Raw genomic sequence first — 25,253 nt, forward strand, 5'->3', positions numbered from 1 at the left:
GTACAGCAAAACATATCTTTAAAGGCTTGCCTTCATTAAGGTGTCTCCCAGGAGTATTTTAACATCATACAAAATCCTCTGATCTAAGCCACAGAGATAGCTTTGTTCAATGACCATGTGATAATCAATACTAAATGGGCAAAACCAGGTAAAGCTTAGAGCTAGAAGAGTCTTTAGAACAACGTCTAGCCCAATTTACTTGTTTTACAGATGAGGAAACTAAGACCAAGAGAAGTTAAATGACCAACTTAAAGTAATGCAGGTGATCCAGGTTCTTTGTCTAAATCCAATTTTCTTTAAACAGAACCAAACTGTGCCTCATGTCCTACAATACAGTGTAAATGGAAAAGGGATTCTCTATACATTTTGAAGACTTCTACATGTTTCTGTTTGTTAAGCTAGTCAATTAAAATATAAGTTCATTTCAGGTAGGGATTATTTCATTCTTTGTATTTGTATCCCCAGTACCTAGCATATCACTCTCTCCATTCCAATTAGATTGACTGCCTACAGTATACAATATTCCATTTTCCATTTCTGGAAATGATTCCCCCATATCTGGAAAGAACTCTTGGAACCTTTGGCTCCCCTTCAGGATTCAGCTCAAAGCCCCCTCCAAGTAAAAGCTGGAGGCAGTGCATGTTGAGTTTCAAGTTAGGGGAACCGAGTTCTAATACAGCTTCACATTTACTAAACGTGTGGGTGTATCTTAAACTTTCTCAGCCTCAGTATTCTTGTTTGTAAAATGAAGCAGTTGGACTCAGTGGTCTCTGAGACCCCTTTCAGCTCTTAATGCCCCTACCCAAAATTATTTTGTATTTATTATATATATTTTAAATTTTTACTTAACCACATGTATAGTGTATCCCCACCAATATTACTATAAGTTCTTGATAAGTTGGGAATGTTTTGCTTCTGTCTTTGTTTCGACAGCACCTAGTACAGTGCCTAGCAAAGAGTAGGTCCTTAACAAATGCTCGTTGAAGTGAACTGTTGAATCAAGGGTTTGAAGAACGCATATTGCGCAGATTATAAATTGAAGTTTTATTAGTATGTATATTTTGGACCCATGGGCCAAGAATTAGATAGGAGGAAGTGCACAGCCTAAGACACATGTGGGGAAACTGCATAGTATTTCAATAATCCCAGGCTGCTCCCATTTAAAAATATCAATATTTTCCTGCTGATGCTATATGGATGCCTACCATTGTAAATACCATAATCTCCAAAAGAATAAAAATTGCAGGGATCTCAAAAGGCAATAGAGAGATGCATAATGATGGTAAATAATCAATCTTCGGTAGATTATTAAGTGATGACTAAGAATTGGCTACATATAAAAGATATCATCCAGGAAACGGATGGTTAGAAAAGGATGTGAAGCAGTCGTGTAAAGAGGAGGAGGGGGAAGGGAGGGCCCAGGAGAAGAGCTAGAAAGCCTGAGTGTTGCAATAATACTCAAGCAATGTTAATAGACCTTCATAACTTCCAGTATGTTGGCAAGGCCCTACAGAACAAGGATCAGTCTCAGTGAGGGTTGGTGTGTACAAAGGCAGGGAGTACCCACATTGACTGATCAGATTCAACAAAGCTAGGGTTAGGTCAAGGAGCAAAAGAGATATTCTGTGAAACTATAGGAGCTAAATCCTATGGAAAAAGTGAATTTTCAAGACAGCTAAAGCTTACTACTTTAAATGCCAAAATATTTTTATTCTAATCATTTTGGATGGAAATCTTTCTAAAATGTATTACACATTTTAATAACTTCTTTAACAAAATACACAGAAGAAAATGTAACTGTTTTCTGATTCTGCCGTTATTGGTTCTTATTATTTCACTGTTATGTTAGGCCTTCAAGGCTACTAAAATGTGTACCACTAAGGACATACACTAAATGGCTTTAGTTGTTGGCTTTTTAAAAAAATTTGTCTGTTTGTAGTGATTTTTTAGGGCAGATAGGTGGCACAGAGGATAGAACCCTGGGCTTGGAACATGGAAGACTCATCTACATGAATTCAAATCTAGCCTCAGACACTGACTAACCGTGTGACCCTGGCCAAGTCACTTAACCCTGTTCACCTCAGTTTCTCATCTGTAAAATGAGCTGGAGAAGGAAATAATAAACCACTTTAGTTCTTCGCCAAGAAAACCTTAAAATGGGGTCACAAAGAGTTGGACAAAAATGAAACTCAAGAAACAATGATTTTTTAAAAAAACTTTAAAGACTTCACACACACTTCTTACTACTGCCAGTCTGATATTAGCTCTAGAGGTAGTCATTCCCTCCAAACAAACATATTCTGGCCACTTCTAATTTGCTTTTTCTAATCTGCTGTGGACTGGAAAATCTAACAAGACAGAAAAATAAAAACACTGACGGTCTAACAGGCTGAGAAACCTTTGGGTTAAAGTCACATTTTTTCATAAAAGAATACCACTCTTCAGGCTTAGAGACATTGGAAAGGTACAAGACATCTGTACTCCTTATTTGAGATTTCCTATAATCCTAACTGAAAAACACTGAAATTATTCCACCTTTCCTATATATCACTCTTTCTGTACTAGATGACAGCAAGAGGTTTTCTTCATTCTTTTGTTTTCCAAAGTCAGCAATTTATACCAAATAAATGACAGGAAACAGTTTGTAGGACCATCTAGATATGTGGCTCAAAAATGCCACAAGTCTCTATTTCTGAGAATATTTTCCTCCTGGATTCTCCAATTTTTAAGTTCAAAGGTCGATAAGGACACTGATTGGAAATAACGATGTGGCTATAATTTCTTTCAAGATCAAAATTATCATATACATTCTCATTGTTGTGTTCTGACTTCCTATAGATCTCGTAACCAAAGTATTTCTTATCTTTAGGGTCCCTAAAATTCTGTGGGTTCAAGTTTTGTGAAAAGAGTCTAAAGTTATAAAGTGGTCCTCTAGCTAAGATAGAATTCTGAACTATATTTCAATACCACTCATAATCTTCATATATGCATACAGAATGAGGGCTGACTTACTGAAATGAATAAGTTCATTTCACATTAGCAAAATACACTCAAAAAAGTCAAATTATCTAGATTCAACGACATACCTAGTTTCAGGTCTAAAGAACTAAATATGTAGGCCATCAAACTATTTTTTAATGATCAAATATATTTGGCACATCAAGTTAGGCAAATATTTTACTAGAAGGAATTCTGGGATATATCACTCATATAATGCTATAAAATATAGGTCTTCGTTAATGCAGAGCAGCAATTGGATGTGTGTGTGTGTGTGTGTGTGTGTGTGTGTGTGTGTACATACATATAAATTAAACACTGACAAACCTCTAAAAATGTATAAATAATTGAAAACTGTTATCAGTGAACTGAAATGAAAACTACATTGGCATGTAATGAAAGATCTCTTTCCTAGTTATATGCTTTTCCTTTCTCCCCTTTAATGCACATGGAGAAATGGAGATCATACCTTCCACAGGCCTAAAAACCGACTGCCAGGTGTCTAGTACCAAAAAACCCACACTGCTACTTGTTTGTTGCCCTAAATAAATGACAAGACTGATGACAGAAGGATGCCTTCCTATCCTGCCTCAAAAAGGATTGGGATTTTGTCAAAGGTGGAAATAAGCACAACACTAAATGCATTTCTTCCTCTAAGTATATATGCACTGGTTAAGCCATAAATATGGTATACTACACATTATCACGTGTAGTTTCAACAAGGTAGGAGGAAACTATAGTAACATAGATTTGATCAGGCAGCTGGAGCTTAATTTTTTCTGCTTCATTAATGAGAAAAAAGAGAGAGAGAAGGATGGGCAGAATACTGGTTTTAACTAAAACACCATGCAAATATTTTCTTAAACTGTCCAGAACATTATTCATATATATGTTCTAGAAAGTTTAGTTTTATGATAGAGACATAACTTACCATCTACAATAAGGGAAACATATCCCACTGGGTATTTGAGTATATAATGCTACTCTTTGTTAAAGCCAGGGTCAAAAAAGTGAAAAAGTGAAAAATGTTCACTTAAAACTCACCTGTTAGACCAGTAGAATGTGAACTTGGCATAGATGAAAAGGCAGAAGTAGCACCTCCAAAAGGTGTCATCCCTGCCGAACCTCCAAATGGTGCCATGGAATGACTGGTAAAATTAACAGCTGATCCCTTTACTGAAGATGGCTGGCACACTGGGGTAAGTTCTGATCCAAAATGACTGACATTTATACTAATAGGCTCTGGACTACTTTCAGTTCCATATTTCATAGTTGGACCTTTGTCTTCCTTACTTTTAATGCACCCCATTGTTGATTCTACAAAGATGAAGAAAAAAAACAAAAAGTAAATAAAAATATAACTATCAACTTGATTTTTAGAAGCCATAAAGATTGTTATGTATGAAACAGCATGGAGCAACAGAAAGGACTGGAGTCAGGACTACATGGGTTCAAATCCTGTCTGAGATACTTAATAGCTGTATGACCTTGGGCAAGTCATTTTATCTGTGTGACCCCAGTTTCCTAATTTGCAATATGAGAATAATAGTACCTACTTTATAAAATTACTATGAGAATCAAATGAGATAATACATACATTTCTTTCTGCAAACCTTAAAATGCTAAATGCAAGTTATGATCACTCCAAAAAGATGTTATTATATAATTCCATTTCAATGAATAATATGAAGTAAAAAAGAATTGAATTTCTGAAATAAATGGATCTAGATCTTTTCTGGCAGAAAAGACAATAAAGATGCTCCTTTCATTTCATTATTTTTCAGTGCAGTGCAATCACATTAAAAAAAGTTATTATCTAAGCAGTATAGTAACCACTACATAATTTATTGAAGACTAAATATTCAGGATTCTTGGCAAATACCATATACATTACATAAAAATACTGATGACTGCCATATCTCTTTATCCACTTGCCATATATATTCAACATAAAACTAAAATATTCACTAATGAACTAGCTACATGAATAATTACTTTCTACTCAAACACCCTTACCTTATTTATTACCAACCCTTACACCAGCCCATTGTATTAACGATTTTTGTTGGCCTCTCTCACAAATTATGATGTTTCAATAAAAAATAATTTGAATATCAAAGAATTAAGATCCCTTGGGAAAATATTTATAGTTGAGCTGGGAAGATCAAATATGAAAGGAAGAATATTATGTCCAACTATCAAATGATTTTATTGAAAAAAATTACACTCAAAAAACAATCAAGGGGTAGCTAGGTGGCGCAGTGGATAGAGCACTCGCTCTGGAGTGAGGAGGACCTGAGCTCAAATTTGACCTCAGACACTTAACACTCACTAGCTGTGTGACTCTGGGCAAGTCACTTAAACCCAATTGCCTCACCAAAAAACAAACAAAAAAAAACCAATCAAAACTTGATTCATTCTTTGTTCAAAGAATTAGTTCACAGTGACAACCTGTTGAACATTATTTTAAAACACACTATAATATTCAGTTTTAAGAGAGACTTTTAAAGTACTACCACCCTTACTGGGAAAAATAATACTTTGTGGCCCAGGACTGACTCCTTGACCTGACATATAAATCTTTGATGTCATACAATACGTGTATTTTGAATTCATCAATAAATATGATTGAGAAATTATACTGTAGTTGAACCAGTATCTGCAGATGACAATAGAGCAACATACCAAAATATCTGGGATAAAGATTTTTCCCTTGAGCAGTCTTCGGGGGAAAAATCATAACCTTGGAAACATACACTAACAAAACTGAAAAATAGAGGATTAATGAACTGAAACTGCATTTAAAAAATTAGAAAACCCACAAATAAACCCAAAATAAGCACAAAAGATGAGATATTAAAATTATAGGGGAAATTGATAAAGTGAAAAAAAAACCCATAGAAATGATAAAACTAAAAGTTGGTTCTTTGAAAAGATTAATACAATTGACAAACCTTTTGCTAATCTTATTTCAAAAGTCATAAAATTAAACGATAAAGGGAAATCACAACAAAACCAGAATAAAAAGAATAATCAGAATATTCATTTCATAAACATTAGGCACATATTGTATATATTTATATGCTAACAAAACTGAGAACACAAAATAAAATATATTAAAAAATATAAGATACCCAAACCGTCAGAAAGCCAGAAAGAGATCTTTAACTCAATCTCAGAAGAAAAAATAGATCTAGCTATAAAGGAACTATCAAAGGAAAAAAACAAAACAATTGGTCCTGAAGGATTCACAAGTGAATCTTAGCAAATTTTTGAAGAACAATTAGTACTAATATTTCACAAGTTATTCTCAAAAATAGAAAAAGAAAGCACTCTACCAGAATCCTTTTAAGAGACAAATATAGTCCCAATGCCTAAAAACAAAGAAGGAAAACTATGGGCCAACATCATTAATGAATTATTGACTCAAAAACAAAAAGCAAGCAGCATGTGCAATGAGGATACACTAGAACCTTTCCCAACAAAAACGGGAATGAAGCAAGAATGTCCAACTCTTCCCATTATTATTTGATATAGTTCTAGAAAAGCTAGCAACCATGGTAAGACAAGAGAAAGAAATTAAAGGCATAAAGATGAGTAAAGAGGAAATAAAACTATATCTATTTATTGATGACATAATGGTATACTTGGAAAATCCTAAAGAATCAGCAAAGATACTGAGACAATTAATAGATTCTGCAAACTTATGGGCTAAAAATAAAAAAAAATCAACAGCATTTCCATATAATCATTAACAAAACTCAATAAGCAAAAATAAAAAATTCCAGTCCAAATAACTATAAAATGTGTAAAATATCTGGGGATACCAAAGCACAAAAAAGACTTGTATATATTCAATTACAAAGTTTTCCTTAAAGAAATAAACAATTTAAATAGCTGAAGGAATATTCAGTGCTCATGGCTAGATAGTACAGGTATAATAAAAATGACAACACTGCCAAAGTTAATTTACACTTTTAATGCTATACCAATCAAATTACCCAGAAGATACTTTACACAGCTTGCTAAATAATAACAAAACTCATTTGGAGAAACAAAAGATCTAAAACAGTGATGTTAAACTCAAATAGAAATGGATCCCCTACAGCAGCATATTGACTTAGAAAATCACAAATTAACATTTATATTGTGCTTTATTTTTAATTTATTTTGTTAAACATTTCCCAATTACATTTAATATAGTCTGCTGACACTCCAGAGCTTTGCTGGCCATGATGTCAAATCATGATCTGATCTAGAACATCAAGGGAAACGGTGAACAGAAACTGAGATGAAAGAGAGAATAGTACTTCTAGATGTCAAACTACATTATAAAGCATCAATAATCAAAACCATCTGACATTGGCTAAAAAAAGAGAAAGATTATCGGAAGAGACTAGACAAAAGACAATCAAACAACAGAACTCAATAACCCAATATCTGATAAAATGGAAATACTGGGGTGGGGTGGGGCAAAGGGGGGAAGAGACTTCTTATTTTGACGGGAAAATTGGAAAGCAGTCTGGCAGAAATTAGGCATAGTCCAAAACCTTAAGAGGATATTCTACAATACATCTAAAATATGTACAGGAAAGATCATACTGTTAATTAATCAATAAACACTAATTAAGCACTTACTATGTGCAAGGCAATGTATCAAGTGCAGGAAATTTAAAAAAAAAAAAAGGCTGGGGGAGACAGTCCTTAGCTCAAGGAGTTTACAAAATGATAGGGGAGACAACATGCAAAAAAAAAAAAAAAGTACAAAGCAAGCTACATACAGGAGAAATAGGAAATAATTAACAGAGGGAAGCACTAGAATTAAGAGGGACTGAGGAAGGTTTCCAGTAAAAGATGGGATTTTAGTAGGGTCTTAAAAGAAACCAGGTCAGCAGTCAGAGACAGCAGAGAAGGAAGAGAGCGTTCCAGGCACAGGATACAGCCAGAGAAAATGTCTAGAGTTGGGAGATGGAATGTCTAAAAAAAATTAGAAGAGAAGTAGATCATATATCTTTCACAGTTATGAGTAAGAGATGTATTCTTAACCAAACGAGAGACATAGGTAATTACAAAAGATAAAATAGATAACTGATTACATGAAACTGAAAAGCTTCTGCTCAGACAAAGTTAGTAAGAAAGAAAGCAGTCAAATGGAAGGATACATGTTCACAGTTAAGAATAAAGTGTAACAAAATAAATATATGGCAACTGAGGGGAATGTGTCTAACCCAACTGAAGAAATTGGAACAAGTTTCTTGAAGGGCGGTAGCACTTAAGTCTTTTAGCTTTATCATTCACTCAATGAACATTTATTAAGCATCTGCTATGTGAAAGGCACTGTGTTAGGCTCTGTGCTAAGCCATGGGGATTCAAAAAGAAGCAAAAGACAGTCCCTGCCCTCAAGGAGCTCATAATTTAATGGAATCTAACGTGCCAACTCTACACCTTGTAATCTTAGAGAGCTACTAGGGGGCAATGAAATATTAAATGATACCTTGGTCAAACAACCAGACTATGTCAGACACAGGGCTTGAACCCAAGTCTTTCTGACCCTAATGTCAGATTTTTATGTTCTACTATACTTGTCCTAAAACTTGGTTATCCAAGACATTTATAACTGGGAAATGAAGTGAGTTGGTCTTATAATGATGGCCAGCAATAATAGATAGCTTGAATGCTACAATGATACCCAGATAATGTTCAAAGGCCTGTAGGAGAGCTTCAAGCATATTTGGCAGATTTTTTAAAAACTGATGTAATAAGATAACCCAGAATGGCAGAGGGAGAACAGAAATGAATGAGTGGTGATCTGTATCTTGGAGGGAGTGCTCACATAGATGAAGATCACATATACACACATGCATTTAAATAATGAAGAAACACAATCATGCAATCAGGAAGTTAATAGATTAGACTCACCCTAAACCAACTCACTCCTCCTAAACCAATATTTTCCCTACTATACCAGACTACCTTGAAGCCATATGAAGGTATTGGAAGGAATATTGAAGGAATTTTTTCAAAATTATTCATCCTAAGTTGGTGAATGTTTGAAATCCTACCTGCAATTAGTTCATCTTAAGTTAAAGTAGTATGTTTTAAAGATTTTTCCACTTAGAATGCTAATTTTAAAATATCAGAAAGTTGAGAAATGTCAGGAGAATTTTGAACATCCATATCCAAAGACTTTACATTCTTAAAATATTATTATATTAAGATTTGAAGACAGAACAGTCCACATCACCCAGAAATGATGAAAATATACATTGAAAACCCATTAATATGATTATTTTACTGTTTGGTCTTTAACAAATTAACTATCCATGCCTTAGTCTCCTTATCCATAGCATGGAACAAGTAATATACATAATGAAAGTGATGCACTAAGAAAGGTTAAGCTTTTAAAACTTTTAAGTAAAATTTAAATTTTAATAATTTTTCCTCTAATTCAAGGACAAAATTAAACTTTTTTTCAAAGACTTTTTCCTTGTGTTCTCAAAACATGAATATGCCATTAGATTCCACAAAGAAAGACAAAACATTAGACAGAAGTATTCAGCCTTATCTAGGCAGCTAGGTAGCACAGTAGATAGGGTGCTGGGTCTGCAGTCAGGAAAACCTGAGTTTGAATGCAGTCTCAGACACTTAATGTCTGTCTTACCCTGGGCAAGTCACTTAAATGTTGTTTGTCTCAGCTTCTTCACCTTTAAAATGGGGATAACAACAGCACTTTTCTCACAGGGCTGGGCTGGTGTGACAAAATATTTTTAAAGTGCTTTATCACAGTACCTAGCATATAGCAGGTGCTATAAAAATGCTTATTCCTTTCTTCTTCCCTTCCAAATATGGACTAAGAACTAAAACAATCCAATTTTCAGACCTGATATTTAGATAATGGTTTTAAATGCAAAATACAAATGTTAATTTAAAAATATACTAGAAATAATTATTCCATTCCAAAAGAAAAGAAACTAATGAAACCAAATATAAAAATATCAAAAGCATTATTTATTTGTAAACTTTATACAACTCTTCAGAACTTTTATAGAAAAAAAGCCCTTTTACAGAAAAGAAGCCCTTTTATAGAGTGGGCAAGTATAAAATGTTATTAGCAGCTAATAAAACAGAATTGGCGATTACTTTGGCTGCAATTACACAGAAAATTTTTCAGTAAAAGTGAGTTAGCTCTATTATTCTAATAACACAAATACTTCCTTCTGTTAGTAAAGGAACTGAATAAAATCATGAACAAGCATTTATTAAGCGCTCACATGTGACAAGAATTGATATTCCAACTCCAATAAAAGCCCATTAACTTGAAAAGGGAGAGTCCTGAACTGATAAATAAAGCTTAACATCTCTAATGATCATAAAAATATTTGCATTTAACTACTCCAAGTGTTTCTCCATGATCAGTAGATCATTACTTTATTGTGAGCAGAAAATATTTTTGTCTCTTAGAGAAATGAGGGCTAGCCCAAAGAAGGTGGAGTAGAAAGCCTGATGTCACACAAGACAACAGTAACAAAAGGTTGAAAGACAAGAAGGTAACGTATATTAAAAACTAAAAGTACCATAAATTGTTAAATATAAGCATTATATATATGTGTGCATGCATGCGCACACACATACACACATACACATACCCTAAATGGCTTAGTAACTAGGTAAAGGAAAACAATTAAGTAAATTATAGGAAGGTCTAGACAATAGTCATAAATGATTCAACCTGCCTCCCTCAGACTTAGACAAAAGTAAGAAAAAAAATAACAGTAAACTAAGAAGTTGAGAAAAAGTTAAAAAAATTAGATGTGAAAGACCTGTGACAACTTCTGAATTGCAGTCTTAAATAGTATAGCACCTATTTTTTAGGATTGCATGGCACATACACAAACACTAAGGTATAACGAACTTATAAATAAATGTACAAAAGTAGAAAGGAATTCATAAACAAACACAGAAAGGAATAATATCTATCTATCTATCTATCTATCTATCTTTTACAGACCACAATCCAATAAAAATGCAAACAAATAACAAAAGCTCCCAACAAAGTCGAGTCAGATTAGAGTAGTGGATAAAGAGCCCACCTCAAAGGCAGGTGGATTTTGGTTAAATTTTGCTTCTGCTACATAATGGCTTTGTTACCCTGGGCATATCATGTAACCTCTCAGTGACTATAAATTGCAGAGTAAAAGGAGTTTTTTCACACAGGAGTTTCTCATACCACTGAAAACACAAGTCTAGACCCTATTTCAGTACTCTATAAACAAAGAACTCAGACCTAAATGGAAATTATATAATGTAATCCTAAGAACAATAGAATCAATAAAAACTTATATAAAAAAATAGGACAGCACACTAAAACATATGGGTTGCAGCTATATAGCAATCTTTTTTAAAAAATAATTTTTTGTTTCATTTTAAGTTCTGAACTGTCTCCCTCCTTACTTCCCCACTCCGCACTACAGAAGGCCACTATTTAACACATACTATGTGTACTTTTATTTATCAGTTTTCTCTGGAGGTGGATAATATCTTCCTCCATAGGTCCTTTGCAGCTGCTTTGAGTATTTATAATACTCAGAATAACTTGGTATTTACAGTTGTTCTTTGAATAATACTGATGTTACTATATACAACGTTCTCTTGGTTCTGCTCATTTCACTTCATTATTTCATGCAAGTCTTTTCATGTTTTTCTAAAATATAAAATCAATCATCATTTCTTACAGCACAGTAGTATTCCATCACAATCACATACCACAACTTGTTTACCATTCCCCAATTGTTGGACATCCTTTCAACTTCCAGTTCTTTGCCACCACGAAAAGAGCTGGTATAAATACTTTAGAGCATATAGAGCATATTAAGAAACAGATCTAATAGTGATATTGAAGGGAGCAATCCTTCAAGGAAAATATCCCTCATTTTATATTAACAAATAAGAGAAAGATCAGACCAGCTAAAAACAACTAGAAAACCAGTAAATTAATAATCCCCTAATAGCACAGAAATACTGAAAACAAAATTACTATTGAGATAAATAAAAAGCATTAAAATGGAAGCCAATTTGATTTTTTTTTAAAAGGAAGGAAAACTGAATTGCCAGTATGAAAAATGGGAATAAATGAATGGAGAAATAAAATCTGATAAAATATCATAAACTATTTTATAGTTTATATATCAAATTACATATAATGAAAACTCAAATCTCAAAAGAAGCAAATATTAACAAAAACATTAAGTACTGGGACCAACTGAACCAGAAATAGAGACTGTACACAGTTTGGTACTAGAAAATGAAAGTAAGTAAGCCATAAAAGAATTTCTGGAGAAAAACATCAGGCTCAGATGGGATGAACTGTATCAAACATTTAAGAACAAATTCACTCCAAATATTATATCTAGTTTATTCCACAAAAATAGAAAATGGCAGTGCATCATCAAATCCTTTCCATGCAACAAATGTGTCCTGATATCCAAACCAGGGAGACAAAAAAAGAGGGAAGGAGACAGCAAGAAGGGGAAGAGGAAAGAGGGAAAAGGGAGAGAGAGTGACAGACCATAAATTACAGACCAAAATAACTAATCACAAAAAGTATTTGCAAAGAAGCTACAGTAGTATACATTTTAAAGTATTCAACGGGATCAGGTTTAATTTATAGTGAAAATACGCAGATGATTCAACATTAGCGAAACTACAAATATAACAAATTATGCTGTTGTTATTGTTATTTAGTTATTCAGTCATGTCTATTTGTAAATCCTGTGGACCATACTGTCCATGGGGTTTTCTTGGCAAACATACTGGAATGGTTTGACATTTCCTTCTCAGTGGATTAAAGCAAACAGGGTTTAAGTGACTTGCCCAGCCAGGGTTAGACAGTTAGTAAGTGTCTGACGCCACATTTGAACTCAGGTCTTCCTGATACAAAGCCTAGTGCTCTATCCACTGAACCATCTAGCTGCCCCTAACAAATTATATTAATAAAGAAAATAGCATGGTTATATCAATAGATGCAGGAAGTCTGACAAAATACAGCACACATTTATATTAAAAACACTAAAATTATAGGCACAAAAGGGTCTTTCCATAATGATTCAAATTACCTAAAACCAACAATTAGAATATGTGTAATGGAGAAACACTAGAATCCTTTTCCATTAAGATCAGAGGTCAAGCAAAAATGTATATTGTCTATGGATCCCTGCTCCCCACATATCTACTTAGAACAACACATATGTAATCAATGTTGTACTATATTTTTATTTATTTTTGTTAAACATTTTCCAACTACATTTTAATCTGATTGTGACTGGAGTTTTGCAGTGTTGCTGCCTAAGAATCTGGTCTACACTATTTTGTGATCTAGTGCTAGAAATATTACCTATAATAATAAGATAAAAAGAAAACTAATAAAAACAGACAACAGAAGAAAAATGATCTCTATTTAATAATAATAGCATATAAATGGCACTTAAAGATTTACCAAGCACTTTACAAATACAATCTCATTTGATCCTCACAATGACCTAAAGCAGATGCTATCATTATCTTCATTTTACAGCTGAGGAAACTGAGGCAGATAGAGGTTAAATGATTTGCCCAGATAACACAAGTGTCTGAAGCTGGATTTGACCGTAGATCTTCCTGACTCTATTTCTAGTGCTCTATTCAATGCATCACAGAGCACAATGAAGGTTAACTTTAGAGAACTCCAGTGGTTCAACAAAAAAATCTAAATAATTTCAGTTAAGTAACAGTTTACAAAAGTCATCAGCTTTTCTATATATCATTAGTAAAACGGAAGAAAAAAGTGAGATTCTAATAAAAATATATATGAAATGCTTAAAATGCGTGAGCATTAACCTCAGGTTAAGAGACACACAGGATTCACAGGAAAACAAATAATTGAAAAGATAGTCATTGTTCATGGCTAGACCATGCCAATCTAATAAAAATGGTAACATTGCCTAAATAAACTTATAGATTTTGTCCTAAATTGCTGAAGGGCTAGAATAGACAAAATAATATCAAAATTCATGTGTAGGATCAAAAGGTAAAGAATCTCAAAGGAAATAAAAGATTTAGACAAGCATACTATTCTGCACCATAATAATCTTGAGATGGATAGTTAAGCTAAATATTTTTTAAATCATTAAAAATTAGGAGATAAAAGGAGGAACTTTTGGCAAATGTGGCCAAGTAATGAAGGACATAAAAAGTAAAACAACCTCATTTATGTAAAACTAAAGTATTTTTGCATGAACAAAAGCAGTAATTAGAGTAAGAGAAATTGAAAAACTAGAAAATATTCATAACAAGCTCATTTGATAAAAGTGATATTTACAAAATGTACATAGGAAATATACATATACAAAATAGGAAACTGACATAAATATCGAAGACTGAGAGCCATTTCCCCAATATCAAATGAACAAAAGATATTAACAGTTTTCAAAAGAAGAAATCTGAATTATTAGGAACCATATGGAAAAGCATTCCAAATAACTTGAGAAAAAACATAACAAAAAACAAACAACTTTGAGGCTTCCCCTCATACCCATCCAATGGGTAAAGATGATGAAAGATGAGGAGGAGAAAAAAGAAAAAACAATTATAAAAGTCAACAATAAAAGGAGTATGAGAAGGCAAAGAAGGTCAAGTATATTAAGACTGAGGAAAAGCCATGCAAAACAGAGCTATCATTAAGGGACAGAAAAATCACCAACTAAAGTAAAAAAGTTAAATTATGAAACATTTGTTCATCCTGGATAAATTTTTGTTTCATTTAATTGTTGTCAGCAATGGCCATGACATCTATCGACTAATCAAACAAAAGAATACATGTGATTCTTCTACCTTTAAAAGTTAAGACATTGAGTCAATTTACATTTTTTGACCATGCATACTTTAATATTTACTTATTATAACTATATTACTAGGCTCCATTTATCTGTGAAAGCATGAAATTTACTATTTTTACCATGACAAATCCTTTAAAACTGGAAATTCTGTAGATTACACAGGGCTTAAATCATAGCCATAATAACATTAAGCTTTAATCAATTCCAATTCCCTTTTTTTTTAAGCCTCCATCAGGTCTATTGTTGTCAAGCACCTATCTTTGTATACAGTTAAAATAAGGAAAGAAAAAAAAAGAGAAGGCTATAAAGGAAAAACTATCACAAGTCAGTTAAGTAGCCAAAATTCACAGTTCCCTGATTAATTCACAAAAGACCTCCTACTGTCTGGTTATAGAAAATTTAATACAAGAGGAGGAAGAAACTCAGCTGTGCTCCTTTTTTTCACTCCCTGGAGACATTGTGAGTGCAAGAAGAAGAAGGGTATGTAAAGTAGAAAAGAAAAAAAAAACAACAACTACTAAAAGGTCTCATGACAGATGAGAGAGAAAAGTAAAATTGGGCAGAGGTTTCTTGTGTAGAGTGAGTATCTCGTCCTTTGGTAAGAAGTTACCATATTACCCTTTGACCCAGCAATAGCACTTTTAGGGCTGTATCCCAAAGAGATCATAAAAATGGGAAAAGGATGTTGTGGCAAAGAATTGGAATTAGAGGGGATGCCCATCAATTGGGGAATGGCTGAACAAGTTGTGTTATGTGAATGTAATGGAATGATGAGCAAGGGGACTTCAGAAAAACCTGGAAAGACTTGTATGGAATGATGCTGAGTGAAGTGAGCAGAACCAGGGGAATGTTGTACACAGTAACAGCCATGCTGTGCAATGAATAACTTTTATAGACTTAGCACTCCTCAGCAATGCTAGGATCTAAGACATCTCCAAAATTCTCATGATGGAAAATGCTATCCACAAACAGAGAAAGAACTATGGAGGTTGAATGCAGATGGAAGCATACTATTTGCTCTTTTTTTTTTCTTCTGTTTTGTTTCCTCTTTCTTGTGGTTTCTCCTATTGGTTCTAACTCTTCCTTACAACATGACTAATGTGAAAATATGTTTAATAGGAATGTATATGTAGAGCCTATATCAGATTGCACACCATCTTGGGGAGGGAGGAGGAGAAAAATTTAAAACTCAAAAGCTTATGGAAGTAATTGTTGAAAACTAAAAATAAATTAATTTAAAAAAAAGTTACCATATTTTATGGCTATGAATGTCTGTAAGTGCTGTTCATTAACAAGTAACATGTCATGATACCCCCAAGATATTTTGCAAACCAAAAACATAAGATTCATGAAAGCTTCAGTTAAATTAATAGACAGTTGCATAATGAATTATTTAAGGAACTCTAGAGTCTCTTCCAGCTGAAAAAGTGTAATTCAGAATATATCCCTTCTCCCTTACTGTTTTACCATTGTGTACCTTGACAATCTCCTCCATTCCCAAGGTTTCTAACTTACTCTTCTAAGAATATTACTCCCATATCTTTATGATTTCCTATTTTCTATTAATGGCACTGCTATTCTCCCTATCACCTAAGACTAGAAACTTCTAAATTATCTTTGACTTATTCCTTGCGTCATTTTCCAAAGTCCAATTTTAGGTGCTGTTGATTCTCTCTTTGCAATTTCTCTTGCATCTACCCTTTCCTCTCCATGGCTAGCATTAGTTAGTCAAAAAGCATTTGTTAAGTGTTTGCTTTATGTATTTTTCTAAAGCAAAAACAATCCCTTTTCTCACTACTTCTAAATACTACTAATTAGCATTTATATAATACTTTAAGGGTCTGTAAAGCATTTTAAGTGTTATCTAATTTGGTCCTTACAACAACTGAGTTAGATGCTATTATTATCCCCATTTTGCATACTAGCAAACTGTGGATGAGAGAGGTGAATTGATTTGCCTAAGCTCACATAACTAGAAAGTATCTGAGACAGAATTTGAACCCAGGTCTTCCAGATGCCAAGTCAGGACTCCATTTGTGACACCTAAATGATTATATATGATACATAGAAAGTAGAAGGATGGTAACTCTGAGAATTCAGTTCTAGCTGCCAAGGAGGATCGCAAAGGGTCTTTTATATAAAATGGCTTTTGAGCTAAATCTTAAAGGAAGAAAGAGATTCTAAGAGGCAGAGGTAAGAAAAGGGCACATTCCAGGCACTGAAGACAATCAATGCAAACATACAATGACAGGATAGTGAGTATTCTATATGAGGAACAGCAAGTGGGCTGCATAGTTAATTACAAAATATGAGAGGGAAGGGCGAATTGTGAAGAAATTTAAATGTCAAATAAGCCCATAAGACCATATAGTTGATCCTAGAGGCAACACAGAGACCCAGGGATTCTTGAGTAGAGGGGTAACATGGGTAGACCAACAATTTAGGAAAACAATTTTTATAACTGTGTGAGGAGATACACTAGAGCTGGGAGAGATTTAAAGAAGGGAGTCCAATTGAAAAGCAACAACAACAGTTCAGGTGTGAGGTGATGAAGGCCTGAACCAAGATAGCAGTTGTATGAGTGGATGGAAGACATATACAAAAGACGTTAAGTAGAAATGACAAGATTTGTCAGTAGATTAGATATATGGGGTAACTGGAAGTGAAAATTTGAGAAAAACACTGAAGGATAACACTAGTTTACAGAGGCTTTTCTTTGCTAGCTTGGTAATATAACCATCATTTATAATATTGAAATTCATAAGGCTCTTTCCAACAGAAACAAACAACCTACATACAGAGAAAATGTTGGAATAAAAGCCATTCATAATTTGGAGAATGCCTGGAGTTCAATGTAAGAATTTAAAGAAAACATGCCTTGAAGTGAAATGTCAAGAAAACTTCCCGAAGAAACTGGAAGCAAGCAATCTGGTGTTGTGACAAACACTTAAATACAGGCTAAAATGAGAAAAAAAATGTTAGAAACAGTTAAAGCAAGTTATATAACCAGAATATTCTATGTAATTGCAATGTAAAATTTTTTAAAAAGAATAATTTCTATCTTAGGTTTAAAAAGTTAAAGATGCTGCTGGGTTTTTAAGAACAGAATGAAAGGGACAGCTAGGTGGCGCAGTAGATAGAGCTCCAGTCTTGGAGTCAGGAGGACCTGAGTTCAAATGCGACCTCAGATACTTGACAAGTACTAGCTGTGTGACCCTGGCCAAGTCACTTAATCCCACTGCCTAGCCAAAAAGTTAAATAAATAAATAATAGAAAGAAAGCTTATTAAAGAGACCACTTAGAAATTCACCTAGAAGATATTTAACAGGTTATTTTTATTATTAAAAACTTTCTGTTATTTATAACTTGGAAAACATCATTAAACACGAGCATTTCCACACAAAAATTACAGTATAAGAAGACTGCATAAGGAATTCCATATTTCTATTATGTACAGCTTGCATTTCTTTTCAAACTTATGTAATTCTTTTTTTTTTTTTTTTTGCAACTGGGGTTAAGTGACTTGCCCAGGGTCACACTGCTAGTAAGTGTCAAGTGTTTGGTCTGAGGACGGATTTGAGGTCAGGTCCTCCTAACTTCAGGGCTGGTGCTCTATCTACTGCGCCACCTAGCTGCCCCTTTATTAATTTTTTAAAAATAATTCCACAATCATCTTATTTCCTTTTTTAGAACTGCTATGATCACTACTGTCTGTCTCTCTCTGAAATCCTTACCCTCAGTTAAAAGTAAACAAAAATTCCTTGCAACAAATAAGCATGGTAGGGTGATTCTTCATCATTTCTCCTGAGTCATGGTTGGTCATTGCATGGATCAGAGTTGTTAAGTCTTTCAAATTTGCTTTTCTTTATAATGTTGTAGTTACTGTATAAATTGATCTCCTGGTTCACCTCACTTCATATTAGTTCATGTAAGTCTCTCCAGAGTTCTTTGAATCACACTCTTTCTTCACAAAGTGTTATTCAAACACATAGTCTTCTAAACTACTAAGGAATCTTTGAAAGAGAAATGACTAGCCACATATAAAAAGTGTGAAGAGCCTATCAGGTTTTCCATGACTCTTACATGTACAAGTAAAGACCCTGAACTGGATTACAAGATCTTTATTAGCAGTCACAGTTTGCTTCCTTTTGTATTTCTTCACATCTAGTAGTTGGCACATAAAGGACACTTTAAAATGTCGTTGACTACACATCAAATGGATGATAAATGTTCTCGCTTCCAGTACATGTCATTTGAAAACCTGTTACTTCATTTGGGGTTTTCTTGGCAAAGATACTGGAGTGGTTTGCCATTTTCTTCTCCAGCTCATTTTATAGATGAGGAAACTGAGGCAAACAAGGTTAAGTGACTTGCCCAGGATCACACAGATAGTAAGTGTATGAGGACAGGTTTGAACTCAGGAAGATGAGTCTTCCTGACTCTAGGCTAGGCCTGGTATTCTATCCACTGTGACACCTAGTTGTCCCTATTTATGTCTACTCTACTATATCTTCTCTACTGTCCTTTGAGTTACTGTAATTTTGACTCTTCAGAGATTGTGGCATTCCAAGAATAAATCATATAGCACCACTGGTAAAATAATGTTAAAAAGATGACATTTTGTTTCAGGGAGAAACTTGGGATTGTTGAAAGTGTTCTACTATTCAGTTTGGGGTCCAGTTCTATGATCACTTGTAGAGGCTTCCCAAGATATGAGGGAACAGACCAAGGGCTGTCCATCAAACTGCTGTTTTTTTCCAGTATGGATCATTAGCCCAAAACTTTTTTAAAAACTTTTTTAAAAATTTAAAAAACTTTTTTTTTAAATTTTTTGGCAATTTGGGGTTAAGTGACTTGCCCAGGGTCACACAGCTAATAAGTGTCAAGTGTTTGGTCTGAGGCCAGATTAACTCAGGTCCTCCTGACTTCAGGGCTAGTGATGTATCCATTGTGCCACCTAGCTGCCCCAAGCCCAAAATCTTTTAAAAAGAATTATGGAACTCACTGAAGAGGCTGTACTATAATGAGGATTAATTCACTCAGCAGAAGCATTTGGAAGGCTGCATGATGTACAGAGAAATCAATTCTCTCAGAAGCTGTGATGAACAGTGTCTTTGATAGTAGTAAACATCCCACGTTTGATACTGATAATAAAATTTCAACTCTAATACCACCCTGAATATGTACTTCATTTATTCCCTGTGCAGTGTATCTACGGTATTCAAATATAAAACTACTAAAACTCTCAGATCTTATTGGAAATTCTTTACTTAAAATATGACAGTGGTTAATTCCTAGAAAGTTTATTTCTTGGTTTTAAAAGCATATGGAACCCCAGATGGTATCAATTTATAAAATATATTAATCAGTATGGCTGAAGTCTGTTAACCACCTACAAATAAATTAAGCTGCATTCTAAATGCTAAGGGGAATTCACTATTAAAAGAAAATTTGGCAGTTCAAATTTTCTTTAAACAAATAATCATCCTGTAACATGATAATCATCCTATGATTTATCTATTTGTTAAAAACAAGTTTAGATTTTGTACAACAGTATTTCTTAATATAAGGCACATCTGCAGTGGTTATTGCAACTATCACTGAAGTTCCCCAAGCACAAAATGGGTACATTATCAAAAAAGTTTGCTAGGAAGTGAAATTCTGCAAAGTGAATTCTATCCAAGCCACCTGCCTATTTAAATTGCCAAAGGGAACAAAGGTCAGACTTGATAAGGCACACTTGCTTGAGTCCTTAAGCATGTTATGAGCTACTTGCTTCTATACTCTACCAGCCTCATAATTATTTTCACAGCTAGGAGAAAGGCATGATGGTGCTATAAATGGGAGAAAAAAACGATGCTGCTGAGGCAAGCAGGTAATATCTTCCACTTAGAAACAAAAATTTGCAGTCGCATCTTACCCAGAATAAAAAGATATGTCTGACCAAAAAAAAAGTTAGGAAACTGAGAATTATTTAATAGTCTCTAAAGAGAAAGATATCCCTTCCTCCTCTTTTCCAAAATTAATCCCTCTAATTTTAGTCTTAATCACACTCCTTGCCTGAGGAACCTTGGTTTCTGCAATTATCCCTTCTTTCTCTAGTTATCTCTAGTCCTTCCTTCACTAGATTTCGTCTCTTCTACAGTAAAAAACAACAAAGCACTCTTTACCTGACCTTCCTGTTTCTCTTGGTTATGATCCAATGACTCTTCCTTATGGCCGTTAACACTACTTGAATGAGTCCTTTCCCTTTCTCTTCTGCCTCAATCTAGTCCGTCCTTTTAAACCACAATTCGGCTTCTTCCACAAGACTTTTCTAGGGTCCCTAATGACTTTCTTATCGCCAAATCCACAAAGATCTTTTTTTATGTTGTTGTTGTTCTTCCTCAAAACTCTCTTCCCTCAGGTTCATGAACTGTATGTATGCCCTGGTAATCCATTACACACTCAGTTCCCCTTCCTATTCCTAAATGTGAGCATTCTGCCCTTTCCCCCTCTCTATACTTAAGAATTCATTCTCTCTCATACATGGTTCTAGGCATTACCTTATGCTGACTCTCTAATCTACATCAGTTTAATCTCTTAATTAAGCTCCAGAATATTTTTACTTGGAAAATCTATTATTACTTCAAATTCAGTAAGCCCACATCTGAAATCATCTAGTCATACCTCTGAACTAGGTCCCCTTCCCGATTTCATTTTTATTTTTAATTTACAATTTATGATAAACAACATTAAACATCAATAAAGCCAACTAAATTTGTTTTGCAATTGCTAACGTTAGGTAAATTAATTTCTGCATGTGAAATATCCCCTAACAACTTGTCAATCATTCTAAGTCTCCATTAGCTTTTTTGCTTGTCCATTTATTCCCATTCATTTAGCATCTTATATAATCAGCGTGCACTCTGTTCTGGTTTTGCTTCCTCCCACCCCTCTGTATTATTTAAAAAAGGTAATGCAACCATTATCAAAGTTCCCCAGAGTAAAAACCTAGAAATCATCTTTTGCCTCTTCATGGGGTAAGAGTGGTGGCAGATCTTCTCTAGTGCCTGGCTATTTAATATATGTTCTCCCTTTCACAATAAAACTAAAAAAAGCTATTTATTGGGGCAGTGAGGTGGCGCAGTGGGTACAGCACCAGCCTTGGAGTCAGGAGGACCTGAGTTCAAATCCGGACTCAGACACATAACACTCACTAGCTGTGTGGCTCTGGGAAGTTACTTAACCCCAACTGCCCCACTAAAAACAAAAGCAAAAACTTCTCCTTGTCCCCACTTCTTCCTTTCTTATTCACTTCTCAACCCCTTGAAATCTGGATTTTGACCTTATCATTCAACTAAAGTTGCTCTCTCCACAGTTAAATGATCTTTTGATTGTCAAAATAGTTTTCTCAATTCTCATCATTCTTGAGAGCTCCCAGCAACACAACACTGCTGGCCATCCTCTCCTCCTGCATATTTTCTACCCCAAGGCCCCTGGGCCCTGTTCTCTCTCCACACTTTCTCCTGGTGACCTCAACAACTCCCATGGATTCAATTATCATCATTAAGCAGATGACTCTCAGATTAATATATCCAGCTCAAGTCTCTTTGATGAGTTCAGTCTCACTGATCTCCAACTATCTAGTGGTCATTTCAAAGTGGGTATCTCACAAAATCTCAAACTCAGCATGGCCAAAACAAACTCATTATTTTTCCCCTCACAAACTCATCTTTATTCCAAATTTCCTTATTTGTCATGAACATCACTGGCCTTCCAGGCAGCTCAGTTCACAACATTGAGCTAATTCTCAACTATTTATTCTCCTCTGCTTCAAAAATCTAATCAGTGGCCAAATCTTACTGATTTTCCTTCTACAACATCTCCCCCATCTGGATTTTTGCTCTTCATTCATACTTCTCAGGGGCACTATTACAAAAGTTTCCTAATTGGTCTCCTAACCTCAAGGTTCTCTCTTCTCTAGTCCACTATCTATAAAGCTGCAAAGTCATTTTCCTAAAGCATAGGTCTTACCACACTACTCCCCCATCAAGAAAATCTTGTGGTTACTGATTACTTCTAGAATCAATTACAGACTCCTCAGTTTGGCATTAAAGTCCTCACAACCTATCTGGCAACTTTTCCCATTTAAATACACATTACTTCCTTTCATAAACTCTACAATTTGAACAAATTGACCTTTCTGCTATTTCTCACACATATTTCTTCTCCCATTTTCATGCTCTTGCACAGATGGTCGACCATGCCTGGAATTCAGTCCCTTTTCATCTCAACCTCTTAGAATCCCTATTTCCTATAAACTCAGCTCCTTCAAAAGGGTCTTCCTTATCCTCCCAGCTGTCTCACCCAAAACTACTTTGAACAGTGGTGGGCAAATTGCTTGAGACAAAGAATACTTCTTTCCTTTTTCTTTTTAAATTATTTTTAGTTTTCAACATTCACTTTTAAAAGATTGTGAGCTCTAAATTTTTCCCTTTCCCTCCCCTACCCCCTCCCCAAGATGGCATGCAATCTTATATAGGCTATACAAGTATAATCATATTAAACATTACATTAAATATGTTGTAATAAACAATATTAAACTTCTACAACATTAGTCATGTTGTCAAAAGAAGAATCAGAACAAAATGGAAAAACCACAAGAAAGAAAAAACAAAACAAAAAAAGAGAAAATAGTATGCTTCGATCTGTATTCAGACTCCATAGTTTTTCTCTGGATATGGACAGCATTTTCCATTACGAGTGACAAATAATATTTCTGATATGTTTTCATTTTGAGACAACAACGGTCACGTATGTGTGCTTTTACTTGGTTGATACAGACATCTCAGTGTTCTAAACCCTTTGCAACCTGGATTCTAACCTTATCATTCAACTGAAACTGCTCTCTCCGAAGTTACCAATGGTCTTTTACGTATCCAAACTAATGAGCCTTTTCTAAGTCCTCAAACTTCTGGACCTCTCTGCTGTATCTGACCAACTATTCCTCCATAGATTTTCATGACTCTGCTCTCTCTTGGTTCTCTTGGAAATCTTGTCTGATTTCTCCTTCATCCATGTCACACCCACGAATTATGAGATGTCTCCGCAGGTTTTGTTCTTGTTGGTGGGGAACCTGTGGACTTCTAGGTCCTTGGGTGCCTGGCCTTTTGACTGAGTTCAAGTTTTACAGAACAGATTCTTTTATTAAGGGGATTTGTTTTGTGACTTAAAGTTTGTCTTCTTTTCTCTCTATGATCTCTCAGTGGATTCACTTACTGTCTTTATGTGATGATTCACAAATCTGCTTATGCTGTCCTAACCTCTCAGGTGACCTCCAGTCTTGAACTTTAACTGCCAAGTAGCCACCTCAAACTTTATGTCTAGTAGACATCTTAAACTAAACATGTCCAAAATTGAACTCATCTTTCCCCTTAAACTCTGAATTGCTCATTTTCATAATTTCTTATAGCATTATAAGTTTCATTATATTCATGTACCACAACTTGTCTAGCCATTCTCTAAAAAGGTACATACTCTGTTTTCAGGTCTTTGGCACTACATAAAAGAGCTACTATAGATATCTTTCTGCGCTCACCCATCACGTCCTCCTTCCACCATCTTGCAGCGCTGGCACTGTGGTGCGTATGAACGCCCTGGCAGATGCTCTCAAAAGCATCAACAATGCAGAAAAGCAAGGAAAATGCCAGGTTCTCATAAGGTCATGCTCTAAAGTAATTGTCCAGTTCTTAACTGTGATGATGAAGCATGGTTACATTGGCGAATTTGAGATCACTGACGATCACAGAGCAGGAAAAATTGTTGTGAACCTCACGGGCAGATTAAATAAGTGTGGTGTAATCAGCCCCAGATTTGATGTTCAGTTAAAAGATCTGGAAAAGTGGCGGAATAATCTGCTACCATCCCATCAGTTTGGGTTCATTGTGCTTACAACCTCAGCTGGCATCATGGACCATGAGGAAGCAAGACAGAAACACACAGGAGGAAAAATCCTGGGATTCTTTTTCTAAGGATGTAAAACATACATACAAATAAAAATGCTCCAATGGACAAAAAAGTTCTACTATACCACAATTTATTTTAGGGGGGGCGAGAGGGGGAAAAGAGAGAGAGACAGAGACAGAGTCAGAGAGAATGAGAATGTGTGTACAGGCAGCCCCCCATTTCAAATGCACCCAATTCACATTCACCCAGGATTGCCTCTCATCTCTTTTCTCTCCTTACTGGCACAAAGGAACACTGCTCACCACCTAATCCCATCTTGATATATTTTCCCTCTTATCTTTCCAGACATTGCTCTCTCTTGATTCTTTTCCTAATTGTCTAACAACCCACAGTGTGTGTGTGTGTGTGTGTGTGTGTGTGTGTGTGTGTGTGTGTGTG

At 34.8% G+C, this 25,253-nt stretch overlaps 1 protein-coding gene and 1 pseudogene across 2 annotated transcripts in view; one reads left to right on the plus strand and one right to left on the minus strand.

Annotated features, from left to right (window-relative positions):
- The window catches only part of LOC114031872 (tyrosine-protein kinase Yes), a 99,670-nt gene that overhangs the window by 35,717 nt on the left and 38,700 nt on the right, over nucleotides 1–25,253 (minus strand). For both annotated transcript variants that reach the window (XM_027847058.1, XM_027847057.1), the window contains exon 2: nucleotides 4,042–4,314. In XM_027847058.1, coding sequence (XP_027702859.1) covers nucleotides 4,042–4,306 — 265 coding nt within the window. In that variant the 5' untranslated portion in view covers nucleotides 4,307–4,314. The remainder of the gene's footprint in view (nucleotides 1–4,041; nucleotides 4,315–25,253) is intronic.
- LOC114031874 lies at nucleotides 24,491–24,901 on the plus strand (annotated as a pseudogene).

The sequence above is a fragment of the Vombatus ursinus genome, unplaced genomic scaffold, assembly GCF_900497805.2.
Source record: "Vombatus ursinus unplaced genomic scaffold, bare-nosed wombat genome assembly UNPS02015255.1, whole genome shotgun sequence".
NCBI lineage: Eukaryota > Metazoa > Chordata > Mammalia > Diprotodontia > Vombatidae > Vombatus > Vombatus ursinus.